This window comes from Priapulus caudatus, unplaced genomic scaffold, assembly GCF_000485595.1.
Source record: "Priapulus caudatus unplaced genomic scaffold, Priapulus_caudatus-5.0.1 Scaffold81, whole genome shotgun sequence".
Classification (NCBI taxonomy): domain Eukaryota; kingdom Metazoa; phylum Priapulida; class Priapulimorpha; order Priapulimorphida; family Priapulidae; genus Priapulus; species Priapulus caudatus.
In genome coordinates, this window is record NW_014577142.1 from 1,743 (window position 1) to 16,340 (window position 14,598).

Consider the following 14,598-nt stretch of genomic DNA (forward strand, 5'->3'; position numbering starts at 1 on the left):
CGGTTAAGGTTAGTGCCCAACTGTTGACGCACGGACGCACGGACGGACGATCATGCGATTCTACAAGCTGCATCAGACTATGTCAGATGAGCTAATAAATACTGATTCAGAACCTTGCATGGGAAAATAATTGTACCGTACAACAGTACAGAAAATTTCATTTAAAAAGGTTTCCAACATTTCTCACCTTAACATTCTGCGTATTATGCTTATATTAAGAGGCTTTTCATTTCCATGGTATAAAATCTTCCAAGTTTTCATAAACCAATGCTGTATAAAACAATCTTAACGTGTCTTAATTGGAAGTAATACTGATTAAAGGCATTGGGCATCTATAATTACACGACACACCCATAATTACAGGTGTTTACTAATCTCTTCCGTAACACACTTCTAGGTTACCTCAAATGGACACTGACCAGAATTTCACCATTTATTATCTGAACAAACTATACGCATTGCTATGGAGAGAAATATGCCACCACTTTGTTCATGCTATGCTACCAACGTCGATTTCTCTTCAGCATTATTAAAACACAAACAACCAAAGCATTTGGCAACAGCGACAATCAATCTCACCCTATAGAAAGCCCAGCTTTTCCCGCAATACATTTGAAATGCTTAAAAATATGCTGCACGGCATACACTCCCTCGCCGAACTATTCCGCCTTCGCTGCCTTGCCGACGAGAAGTCTATGAACGTCCTCCTTGGGACCTTTTCCTTCGTACGACGACGGGTTGCGAAACGATCCGCCGATGCGGTCCCACAGCGTCAGGTACTGACCGTAGTTGTAGTTGTAATAGACGTGGTGGTCGAGGTGATGCGCGGAGCCGTTGACGACCGACTGCAGCACCTTCGGCACGCGGAAGTCGCCGTCGTGTATCGAGACGGTCCACAGGTTGACACAGATGAAGAGCACAAGGTAGGTTGCCTACGAATAAACAATATACGTACTGTAGACAGGAGATGAAGAGCAAGAGGTAGGTTGCCTACGAATAAACAATATACGTACTGTAGACACGAGATGAAGAGCAAGAGGTAGGTTGCCTACGAATAAACAATGAGCGTGCATCGCCTATTGAACGTGACACTGGTCTAAGCCAGGCAACCTTGTATGTGCTGTAGACGCGATATGCGCACTACACAGATGAAGAAAGAACTGTGAAAGGAACTGTAAGAGGAGGAGAAGGCCAGGATGAGAAGTGACAGAGAAGGAAAGATTTCCCTTGCGACTGTAAAGAAGACAATACAATTTTATCTAAAGTAAGACGATCTGCAACACGAAATTAAATTTAAAACAACAACCGTATCAAGCATTTACAGAATCTCCTAGCAATGTTAGCAGAAACTCTGCCACAAAGAAGCATGCACTCCTATTTATACACTCCAACATAAGCTGGCTTTGCAAGGTTGCTCTAAGTCACCACTTTCATTGATAGCTCTTATTTAACGCCCAAACAAAGAGTGGAAGGCACCATCTCACACCTTCCAGATAGCACAAAACCGGAAGGAGCCGCAAGTAATCAGTAATATTGTTTGTGAATAAGGCTGATGTGGCGACTTTCGAGAACATATGCCTCTATTTTCAGCCAATTCCCAGTCGTTGTTTTTTGGAACGTTTATCGAGCAAGTCCTCGTAATACATGTATCTGCCCCTGCGATCAATCACCTGGGCAAATTTTCCAATAGTCATATATACTACTCCTATAGCCAACTTCATATCATAGGTGCTCTCAATTTTTTTCCATATTTCCTTTGTTGTTCTTGCACAATATCACTTAGAATTGTCACTGTTACAGAAGCACATAACTTTTTTAATCAGGGGTGGATATAAGTTTACTCACAAGAAATTGATACATTCAGTCAATGTTTTTTTGTGTGGCTATGACTGAATGCCATATACCTAACATAGCTAACAACAAAAGCTATGTGACTTGTGCACATGTTTTTTTGTAACTAAAACTTAATGTTTCAATAACTTAAAACTTAACTAGCTCGCTACTGAAGTGCTACCTTATGCAGTGGAAAGAGGAACGGGTAGATGTGGTATGGTGTGCTCTGCAGGAACCCATCAATGGGATGGAACGCGTGGCTCGCAAATGGTGATGGAATCTTCCACTTGTGGTGGTCCTTATGGATGTACTTATAGAACCACCTGTACACACACGACCAGAAATTAGCAAAGTACCATGTGAAACAAAAGTGCAAAGAACATTCGATTACCACTGATGACTGAAGACAAGCAATCACGCGAAAAAACAATAAGCATTTAATTTAATTTAAACACGAATTTTTCAGTGCGTGCAACCAATAATCCACATAACAAGAAAACTAACATCTACCATATACCTGTTCTATGGCTTGGTGCAGATTTAGGAAAATACCACAATAGTTTATACAGAGGCAGAACTATTGCAACAGTTGCTAATTTCATGCGTATGTACTGTTGTGACAAACTCTAACTTAAAGGACCTTAAACATATATCTAAAAAATAAAAATAAATTTAAAGAACGTTTTCTTAGATCCACACTTCATATGCTCTTGATGATATAAATATGCCAAAGACATTACCCAGATTGCACAGAACAGTTGGTAACATAGGGTTCATTCAAGAGCCCATTAACCCTAATTTAATTAATTTAATGGTTAATGGGCTCTTGGTTCATTGTAAACATATATCGAATTTTTTTATTGTTAGAGTTATTAGCATTAACAAGTCAGTATTACTTATTTACACATTTGAAAACACTAATGTTACTACTAATTATTTATTAATGGGAATTACAATTTACTACGGGCAATAGATTATCCAATGACACCTTAAATTGTCTGTACAGTACATTGCATAATCCTAATAAGATCTGATGCAAGCTGGAACTGGCTGCATGCTGATAGACTTCTGTCAACAACAGCTTAAATGCTATAACATATGCCAGGAACAGCAGGAGCTGAAGTTATAAGCCCATCTTCCGCTACACACTATTATCATACAGTATTTTCATATATATAAGATCTGCTGCACTAACAGTGTAACCTGGCAAACTTGTGAGAGATCATGGCAACCAGAACCCAGTCTACCCTCAAGTCTTCGAAATAATGCTATTCTACACCTTTCATTGATTAATTACTGCCAAGTGTGCACATCTTTATAATGCATTCTATTTCTAGCCATCAGACAAAGAGATAACAGCCTACCTATAATGTAAGAATCTGTGTATCCAGTAGATCATCATATCATTGAAGAACATGAATGATAAAATGCTCAATCCCATTCCGAACACCCCTGAAATGACATTGATCACATAATGATCAATGATACTGTCGGTCATTGTAGCAGAATACTAGGCCTACATCAATACTGTAGCAAAAGGAACTGAGCGTTCAAACTGACATCATCAGTAAAAACAGAAATTTTAAGTGGGACCATAAAACATTACTAGAGCGATGGTCTTATCTTTATCAAATTTGAATAATTTCAATACAAAAATTCTTCTCAGAGGAATTACCAAAGATATTCCAAGCAATTATGTTATGTACCAGTTGGGCACAATGCTATATTCTATGTTACTGACATTAATGTGCTAAAAGTAAATTGCCTTCCTTTTGCCTTCGCAATGCCATATATCATTATGCCATTAATTATCTATAATAATCCGTCATGAATTCATACCCATCAGAATAACACCGTTTTCTATATTAGTGTGAGCCTGTGAACTAATAATGGATTGTGAATAACAAAAATTCCACTTGTACTGTAGTCTATACTGCTACATACTGTTATAATGAAAGACACCTTAAAGTAAAACTCTTGCTATACCGGTACGTTGATGTTAAGTTTCAGATCAATCATTACAAACTACGCCATATATATAATGCAAAGGCCACTGAATGCCTGCAAAACTTCCTTGCACACACTCGAACATTGATCGCCAATCATTAAATTTTATACGGCACACAATCAAGCACTCGTGACAGTTTCCTGGTTTGAGGGGGCAACTACTATGTATACGAACCGTAAGGAGTGTCGTTCCAGTTATCGTACAGTTTGCTGTATCCTCGAACTTCAAACAAAAACACGATCGTCGTTAATGCTCCCATCAGTGGAATCGATTTTGACGCGTAGAAAATCTCCAATTTCACCTGGTCCTGATTAAATAAAATGAGAACAGGTAAACTATGCAAGCACGCAGAATAGATATATTCAAACATAACACTGTACTCTACATAATATATTATAACCATTTAAAGAATTTAATATATATTCATTACATAATTGATCACTGCAATTATATTTCATTTTAAAAACTGTTTATTCACTACTTTGTTAAACCCGTAGAGCCACATGCGGGATAAATTTTTGACATCACCTTCATGAACTGAGGATGCTTCATTAAAGACTTGTCAAAGATGAAGAGGTAGTCGAGCGTGGTGGGAATGATGTATAACAGATATCCGCCAATGTTCACAATCAAAGACAGGCTTATGATCTGCCTCCAGATGTCGTCTCTCTGCCATGACTGCGGGTACACGTAAGGTGTGAAGAAATAGTCATCAGTTGCTCTCAGCACAATGTCCATTGTAGTGTGGGATGGATCAGTTTTCTCTGGAAGCAATAGCAGCAAAGCTAAAAGTTAGAATGTTGCCAGGGGTTATGCATTTTACTCCATTTAAATTCGGTTCGATTTCCTGTACAGATCACCTCAGCAACTACAACATTACACTCATAAAGATTATAGGTTTGAAACATTGCACAGATGAAGGTATCTACATTATTATAAGCCTAGATATTTTACGATTTTTATCATAATAACAATAAAGCCTTTTAGACTATACACAATGAATGATATCACATGTGTGGACTGTCATGCTAGATATTTACATTGTGTGGCCACACGCGTGTTGGTGTAAAGCAAATACTAGTGTTCTCAATCGGTTGTAATTTCGTAATCGATCATCGGTTGGACCCAAGTAACCAATGATCGGTTACAATCGGTTACTCGGGGTGTTGAATGCCTGCGTGTGCGTAACGTCGTGTGCATGTACGTGTGTGCATGTATGTGCTTGTTTAGCCCTGTTTACTGTTTGTTTTGCACTGTTTACTACTGTGTGTATAATACATGTATGTTAATAAAGGATAACTTGTATAGTAGCGATGATATCTCTGATTCTCATCACTTTTTTTATGAAATTGATTATGGATTTTGATAACCAAGCGCTTGGTTCAAGCCACTGTTCAAACGATGATCGAGTATAATCGATGATCGTGACATCACTAGCAAATACCAATGCAAAATTTGCTGTTAACATGTGAGAGAGCACATTACTATGACCTTTAGAGCATGATGCAAGGAGTTCGGAACAGGAGCGTGTATTTAGCATTATCAGACCCAAGTGAATACTATTTTCACCCAGGACAATGACACCGTGCCATGTCCCCAGGTTTGATCTGACTAAAAGAACACGATAGAACAATTTGATCGGCAACTTCCCAAGAACTAGAAACACCAATACATTACTGAATATAAATTGTCATGATAGGGCCGGCCTATCACTTTGATAAGTCATAAACCAGTTTTCATGAATAACAACTGAATTTTCACTCAGGCTTATTCTAGTTAACCTGAGTAACATTGGTTATAGAAACAGACTGTGCTAAAAATAATGAAAGTATCAATGACACTGTAGATAGCTCACCTTGGGTGTGATAGAAGAGGGAAGGGGGGATATATAAAGCAGGAGTATATATGGGAGAACTCCCATTATATAGCATATCTCCCATTATATACTCTTAATAATGATGATATATGAGTAATTTTTTATGCGAAAATAAATGTTTCAGATCTGTTGGCATACAATCTGATGGCGTTGACCGTAGGCAAACACTGAAATGCATAGCGAAATTGCCAAAATCTACCTAATTTGCATAATTAAAAAAAAAACCCATGTGATATGTTTTGGGGCCAGTCCTTATTCATTCAGATACCGGAATTGAGCAAAATCCATTGAACCTGATTTATGGCCATTTCCATTTTTGCCAAAAAGTGGACGTCGCTCCAAAGTAGGTCAACTGGCATGCTCCAAAATAGGACGTTCAAACCTCTCCCATAGGAGTAACAACTGTATGCAATTTGAAACATGTGGGTCAAACGGTTCTTGAGTTATCCTTGACCGTAGGCAGACACTGAAATGCATTGGGGAATAGCCAAAATCTACCTAATTTGCATAATTAAAAAAATAAATAAAACCTGTGTGATATGTTTTGGGGCCAGTCCTTATTCATTCACATACCAGAAATGAGCAAAATCCGTTGAACCTGAACTGACTTATGGCCATTTCCATTTTTGCAAAAAAGTGGACTTGGCTCGAAAGTAGGTTGACTGGTGTGCTCCAAAATAGGACGTTCAAACCTCTCCCATAGGAGTAACAACTATATATGCAATTTGAAACGTGGGTCAAACGGTTCCTGAGTTATCGTTGACCGTAGCCAAATGTTGACGGACGGACAGACGCACGGACGGACGGACGTATGACGGACGACACCCCATGGCAATAGCTCATCTTGACGATGTTAAGGTGAGCTAAAAATTAAGACCAAGGGCAGGTCATTAAAGCTGCCTCTCGCTCAGCCAAGAACGTTGCTAAGACTTGTAAAAAATAAAGCTACGAGATAATTGGTTTGGAAATTTAAAATCACATAAAATATTTAAAACAACCATAAAAATTGCAAATTAATGCACAAAACCACACGACTAAACTTACGGACAAACTGACTTTAACAACGAATTGCCTCGAATGCAACAAGCTGCACCACAGCACACGTGGATTTTTTTTAAACAGTGTCCTCCCTACCTCTTAGCCTGGCCAATTCTAACCTGCACATCTGACATCTAATAAACAGTTTATCATTGGTGGAATAGAGCCCATTTATCTTCCATATAACGTATAAGATATAGATATTATCAGAAACCATAAATCGTAAATAGAGTAATTTAATCTGACACTGTGAATGTGCGTTCTACTGTAACAGAGTCCAAATAAATCACGATCTAGATCCAGCTGAATCTAGATCGCTATCTATAGTATCAGGAGCGTATCAATCCACTCCTGATAGTATCTATAGTATTAGTTACTAAGTGCACTCAGCAGATAGTAATCTAGCACCCATTTTATTTACTTAATTTGTAAATAAAATGGGTGCTAGATTACTATCTGCTGAGTGCACTTAGTAACTATAGATAGCGATCTAGATTCAGCTGGATCTAGATCGTGATTTATTTGGACTCTGTTACAGTAGGAACGCACATGCACAATGTCAAGGTTATCGACGCGGATGATAATATGACAAAGATGCCTTGATCAGCCTTTAATAGCTTACACATGCTCACGCTAATTATAGTTGCTCAATCGCTCTCTTGCTCGTGCATGTGCATTCCCCTTCTCTCTCCCTCTGCCTATTGCCATCACCCTCTTCTCCTTACTCTCCCTCCAGACCCCCTCTCACGCACTCTTGGTCTCCTCTCTCTCTCTCTCTCTCTCTCTCTCTCTCTCTCTCTCTCTCTCTCTCTCTCGCCCCTTATCTCTCATTGATTCTCTTCACTCTCCTCCATCACACATTCCCTCAACCTCTCCCATCCTCTTGTCTCTCTCCATCTCTTGTTCTACATAAATATAACTCTAGACACTCCCTTGCTCTATTTAGAGCAGTAAAGGCAGGTTATGTATGCATTAGAATCCCTATATTTGTAATGATTGGTAGCATTACAATCGGGTTAGCGATATGGTTTGATTTGAGTTCAGGGTAAGGACTCCGTACCGTAGGATTCATGATAATGATAACGTTGGTACGTAGCTATCGTTTCTATAGCACTGGATGCGCTATTTATTGCAATGTGTAGTGTAGCGAGGGCTTACCAACCCAGCCATTCTGCGACAGCGAGTAGAGATCGAGTGTGAGCATTGAAGAGGAGGAGGATTATGGCATTACGAATACTGTTTACGCAGTATCTTTAAGCCGATGTGAGCACCCAACATAATAATATAAGAGCCCCAACCCACGCAATTGAACGTAGCTATACGACATCACAGCAACAACGGCCGTGGCGAACAACACAAGAGCTACATACTAGAGAGCTACAGTAGCTTCACATGCGTCTAAACAGAGGAATTGCTCCGAACTGTGTTAGGAGGATAAAAATAGACCCCGCCCACTCCCGCCACATACGCTATTATGCTATGACCGTTGGGAATGTGTACTAACTATCATATTGAGCGAACGATTTGAGTTACATTTCTATATATTCTAGCTATTATATAGACACATGTCGTGGCCTTAATCTCTGTGAATTTTTAGTCTATTGAAGCACGATTAGTCTAATTAATTAGAAAATATACACGCGTGCATGGCTATGACCGGTGAAACGAAACGTCACAAATTCTATTTTTATGCTACAATCACAGGTTGGAGCAATCGGACACCTTTCTGACAACAAATGACAGATTTCTTGCTAGAAATTATTAGACAACACCCTCAACAACACCCCTCTCGATTTTAAAAGAGCTACCCCCACATTTATGAAAATGACATAGGTCTCAATCTCGCCATGCTCTCTATCCATGAACCGACGAGGCTGTGCGACTGATCGTCTATAGCTACAGGTCTTCTAAACCTAGCAAGACCGTTTCTTAGAGCTACTTCTATAGTTCTAGACTAGAGCTACAGAACAATAACATTGGCATTATATATACTACGCCTACTGCTGAGAGCTAGGGTCTATGTCGATCACCCAGGGTACTGCCAGAACGTACCCTGGATGGGTACGGTCCGGTATACCGGAACGTACCCTGGTACTATCTAATATGCCGAACCGTACCTCGCTAATCTACTAACGAGTCTAGGGAGTCGCCTACGCCTACTCCCTACTCCCTAAACCTAACCCTAACCATATCAAATAGTTACCACTATCAGGGTACGTTCCGGTATAATACCGGACCGTACCCAGGGTACGTTCCGGCAGTACCCTGGCCCTGGGGGACACAGGGGCGGATCCAAGGCTGAAGCTAGACAGTAATTTTCAAGATTTTAAGGGCACATCCCCCAAAAAGGGCACACCACCCCACCGTGTGCGCCATCAGGTGCGGAAGCACATGGCGGGGGGTCTGATCGACCTCCCCTAGAAAATTTAAAAATTTCAAGGGTCCCTGGGCACAAAAATGAGCACACATTTAGTCAAAACTATATGGAATTTTATTTCTGCTTCATTTTGCCTGCGCTTTGCATAGGTACCAGCAATTAATGCAGAATGATTCAAGCACTTCCCTTCTTTTTCAGATATCAATGCTAGTTTTGTTACCATGTAAAATTTTGATTTCTGTCCTGTCAATGAATCAGAAGAAAAAGAAAACAAATAAAGAATATAGCCAAAGTCCTGTCAATGAATCAGAAGAAAAAGAAAACAAATAAAGAATATACTATATAGCCAAATTCCATCAAATTGTTTTCTGTATTTTTTAGCACAAAATTTCGAAGGGCACTTTGAAATCTAGACCGTATTTCCCAATACGGCAAATACGGTCTGAATCCGCCGCCCCTGGGACATAGACCCTATGAGTACGAGCACTACGCGTACGTACTAGTACTACGGCTACTAGTACTACGGCTACTAGAAGTAGTACTACTACCAGTACTACTACTACTACTAGTACTACGACTAGTCATCTGGTCACAACGATGCACTAATTAGTTACGGGGACTAACGAACCAGGTCACACTACTACCTACCGGTTATGCGACTACACGGAGCAATAACTGAACAAACACTTCAACTCACTGAAAGCAGGTTTACACTGAAAGCCGGCCCATGCTGCGTGAACTGTACTGGTCAAAATACCCTCTTGCGACTGGTCACTGGTTGTGATTCGTGAAACGACGAGTACGCCGCGTAGCGGAAGAATAACGCATCAATGTGCGCTGCAAACCCGTTTTTCTCCTATATATACTACTTAGATACTATATATACTATATACTATATATACTACATATACTATACTACGATATACTATATACACATATATACACATATATATATACACATATATATACACATATACTATATACTATATACACTATATACACTATATACACTATATACACTATATACACTATATACACTATATACACTATATATATACTATACACACTATATACACTATATACACTATATATACACTATATACACTATATACACTATATACACTATATACACTATATATACACTATATACACTATATACACTATATATACTNATACGAAATGTGTAATAATTCTTATACATGTTAATTCTTAAACGTAGAATAGTTATTATATCAAGAGCTAATAAATACTAATAAGAGCTATTGATTATATATATAGCTAGCTATACGTATATATATATATATAGGCGTGTGTGTGTGTGTGTGTGTGTGTGTGTGTGTGTGTGTGTGTGTGTGTGTGTGTGTGTGTGTAACGCATATAAAATTTACAGAAACCCTAACTAAGACATGTGTTTATATGTATCTAGAATTTTAGAAATGTAACTCAAATCGTTCGCGAGATATTAGCCTATATGACGATACCGCGCGTGTATTAGCCTATGACAATACCGCGCGTACGTATATTTCTGGTAATTAATTAAACTATTCGTGATTCAATAATCCTAAAATTCACAGAAACCATAGCTAAGACATGTGTTTATATGTATCTAGAATTTTAGAAATGTAACTCAAATCGTTCGCGAGATATTAGAGTTGGGGCGTGTGAAACATCTCACGAGTTAGCCGGCGAACCGACCTGAGCGATCTCCAGACGCGTCAACTCATCTCACGAACCGAGCTCACCGCACGTGTCAACTCGGTTCACCTACCAACTCGGTCCGTTCCTTTCATAATGTCAAGAACATAAAGTCTGGAATATCAAATCGTCCAGGTTTTTTGGATTTTTAACTAGTTGAGAAACAATCTTATCAGGTAAGAATTTGACGATACGTTTAGTCCCGTTAGTTCTTACTTTTAATGTAAAAATATGGCAACAAAATTTTTACAAATTTTACCATAGAAAATTCGTGAGACCGGGAGCCCAGGGGGGTCAGCCTAGCTGGAAAGGAAACCAATTTTCATGCATATAGCAATGATTCGTGTACATACCCATGTAAGGAAATGTAAGTCTGGCGGGCAGCCGCTGGTGGGTGTGGTCAGTGGGGTCATTTGAAAGGCACCCCAAAATTGAGCTAGATTAGCTGGAGAGGAAACCCCATGAACCCTATTGGAAAATGTTCGGCATGGTCCCAGGTATCAGGAATGGACACTGCCAGAATTTTTTAGTGGTGGGGCGCATGCGCCAGAGCTAAAAAACCGATACCCCAAAATTGAGCTAGATTAGCTGGAAAGGAAACCTTCTGGCACCCATTGGAAAATGTTCAGCATAGTCCCAGGTATCGTGAATGGCCACTGCCAGAATAATTCAGTGGTGGGTGTATCCGCCAGACGCCCCCAACTGCCCCCACCCCCTAAACACCCGCCATATGAAATACAATAGAGGTACCTATGAGAATTAGCTGGAGAGGATAACACTCTCTCAATAACAACCTCATAATGGGCAACATTATAGTTCGAGGGCATGCTAATCCCCTAGGATCTCCACACTAGGGTAATCCACAGGAATGGACACTGCCAGAATTTTTAACGTGGTGGGGGCGCATGCCGCCCCCAGGAGCTAAAAAACCAGATACCCCAAAATGAGCTAGATTACTGATAGGAAACCTTCTGGCAACCGCATTGGAAAATTCACCATAGTCCCCATGTATCCGTGAATCGGCCACTGCCAGAAATCACATTCAGAGAGTGTGAGTGATGTCAGAGGTCACGGTCGCGGGAGAAGCCCGGCAAGCCATCCAAAAACTGCCTGCGCAACTACATCGCTGGCCTGCAAATATCAGTTTTCATGCCCCCAGAACGAAAATTGACGCCGCGAAACGCCTTATGCATTCAGCAGAGAGGATATACCCTCATGGAAAATCCGATATCCGGAAAATGTTCGCGGATACGGGACACCTGGCGGAACTATTGTCGCCAGGTCTCCAAGCGATAAATAGCTGGAACCCCGATTCTTGCTCAAATATTTTTCCTAGTGATGGCAGGTGCAATAGCCGCGCGCGCTAATAGTATACCGCATGGAACAGTTATCGACATAGATAAGAAAGACGTTGTAACTATGAATCCGTGGAATCCGAGTCTCGCAGGAAGATATTTTTACGCGGGAGTATCCCGCGGAAGAGAGGTTTTAATCGGCGTTACGAGAGAGTTAAGTGTGCGAGATGGAGTGAAAATATTCCACGCGCCTGCTCAAGCCTGTTAGCGCAAGCTCGTGTATACCAAACCGATCGAGCCTGCAGTATAGCTGGAACAGGTCACAGCCTTCTGGGCACCGCAGTTCTAGAAGAGATGTCGCGCAACGCCTCAGGTATCCGCACGCGTGTGAATGGCCAGCCGCCAGAAGAATTACAGCGTACTGTGCGGTTGGAGATGGTCGTAGGTCAGGTGTGGTGGTTTGTTAGTTGTGCGCTTAAAAAAGCATGGGCCCGCGTGTTGTGGCGCCAACATGTCCGCTCGAGAGACCGCAGCCCGCAAACTGGTCAACGTGTGTGTGTGTGTGTGTCCCTAGGGTATGGTGTCTCGCTGTGTTCGGATTGTCGGAGTGTGTGGTGTGTTGTGGCGGTGCCGTGTGCGCTGTGCGATCGCTGGCAGTGATTAGCCGTTATGTCGCGGTACTGTGTCGCTGGCTGCGTGTGCGCTGTGCGCGGAGCGGGGTCGCCCCTCCTCGGGCCGCCAGTGCATTGATGTGTGGATTGGGCCTATTTCGCAAAACTAGTCGCCTGGCCAGTCCGTGTCGCGGGTGAGATAGCGCGCGGTCAGCACTAAGGTTTATAGACATGCCAAAAGAGCTTTAATCATAAGAGTATATGACGCACTGTTAGGGCCGTCCAAGGTCTTTTGGGAATGCTGGAGTTCTGTATCGTGTACGTTTCAGGTGATGTGGAGGTGTCGAATGTGCAGCTCCTGCAACGCGCTCGCGAGCTCGGCCTAGTATGTGCCACGCAAGGGCATTCATGAGAGCCAAAAAACATATGACATTATTTTAGTGTTTTTGTCATATAATACAAAACAGCACCTCATTTTATCGGTTTCCGGGGTTGAGTAACCGAATCGCTGACCTTATTTGAACGATTTGAGGCAATGTTATTCGGAGGAGAGAGCGGAAGTCAAATGTCAAGCGGTCCACGAATCTCGAATCATGACCCCGACCCAGAGAGGTGAATCGGGGAGTCAAGGTTATAGGTAGAAAACCAAAAGTGCTAAGAATCAGGCGATAATACCACTTTCAGGATTTGTCTGGCCTCGTACAATCCGACCATCGCGATCGTTAAAATTCTGAAACCAAATGATTCGCGAAGTATCTAAAGTCGACAGACCATACTCTAAACTCACCCTTAAGGTCCTCATCGCTTCTTGGGGTCAAACGTCTCAGTAACAGTACTGTCATTCGTGAAGTATCCTCCCACTCCTAATCAGCCAAACTCAAACGGTCGGCACACTATTCTCTCCTCCTCTCTCGACGCCACTCTCGATGTAATAATAAGATAGCGAAGGCTCAGGGTAGCTTCTCCACTGATGAGTCGCACGGATACGCCTATGAGCGCGACCAATCCCATCCCTCCTCCTCTCGCGCTACAACAATCTTCTGGTCGTTCGAATTTCGCGGGCCCCCAATTCAAGCTTGACCTCCCTTCCCGACTACGTGTCCTATACATATCAACATATATATACACAGAAAATAACCCAAGTACTATGTCATAAGATCCAACCCCCATCCGAAACTCTAACTCCAAATAATAAGTACATTTGCAAACATACATGACTTACCTGCGCGACGAGCTAAAAGTTCACAGAACACTCCAATGACTATGGCCGAGAGCAAAAACTGGAAAAATAGTCTCATATGTGTTATTCCGAGAAGACATGCGAACTGTGCCAATTGTCTCTTAGGGTATATTCTATTGAAGACCATACGGCCCAGGCAGCATTTGGCTAGGAACGAAGGTACGGCACCAATCCACTTCCCCACATCGTGGTCTGGTGGTACTACGACGAGCTCGTTATACTAGCGAATCGCGGATGTCAGCCTGCTGTACGAAAGAAGGCCCCCCACCGGAGACAATCAGAGCGAAGCAAGCATCTAAACAAGCGGTTTGATCCGACAGACATAGGCCTGCGCAGTAACCACACACCACGCTCCAGAGGGAGAGCACCGGAAATCGCGAAAGGACGCTGACAATACAAGGCCTAAAGTTCCCTTCAAAACCCGACGGCCAAGACCAGTGTTCTGGTGGCAGATCAGCCACCCGTAATATACTCTAACGGCCAACTCACGCGCCTGCGGCATTAGCGGCTAATGCTTTCACAGACACATCTTAATTGGAGAAAAAGATAATATTGGTAATGATATATGATTATGGAGGATAACGCACACATCGAGAGAGCGAGATGGAACATCTCTTAAATGGTA

At 41.6% G+C, this 14,598-nt stretch overlaps 1 protein-coding gene across 4 annotated transcripts; it reads right to left on the minus strand.

Annotated features, from left to right (window-relative positions):
• Positions 1 to 186: 186 nt before the first annotated feature.
• Positions 187 to 9,894, minus strand: LOC106804632 (lathosterol oxidase-like). Of its 4 annotated transcripts, XM_014805901.1 has the most exons (7): positions 9,781 to 9,880; positions 4,370 to 4,605; positions 4,016 to 4,148; positions 3,198 to 3,285; positions 2,015 to 2,156; positions 1,014 to 1,048; positions 680 to 932 (listed from the first exon to the last, which is right to left on the minus strand). In XM_014805901.1, exons 2-7 carry the CDS (start codon positions 4,577 to 4,579, stop codon positions 773 to 775), a joined length of 768 nt encoding a protein of 255 aa, XP_014661387.1. In that variant the 5' UTR covers positions 4,580 to 4,605; positions 9,781 to 9,880; the 3' UTR covers positions 680 to 772. The 4 variants fall into 4 exon arrangements, with proteins under 4 accessions (XP_014661385.1, XP_014661384.1, XP_014661386.1 ...); XM_014805899.1 differs by lacking the exon at positions 1,014 to 1,048 and having other exon boundaries at positions 187 to 932; positions 9,830 to 9,894; XM_014805898.1 differs by lacking the exon at positions 1,014 to 1,048 and having other exon boundaries at positions 187 to 932.
• Between the last annotated feature and the right edge of the window lie 4,704 nt (positions 9,895 to 14,598).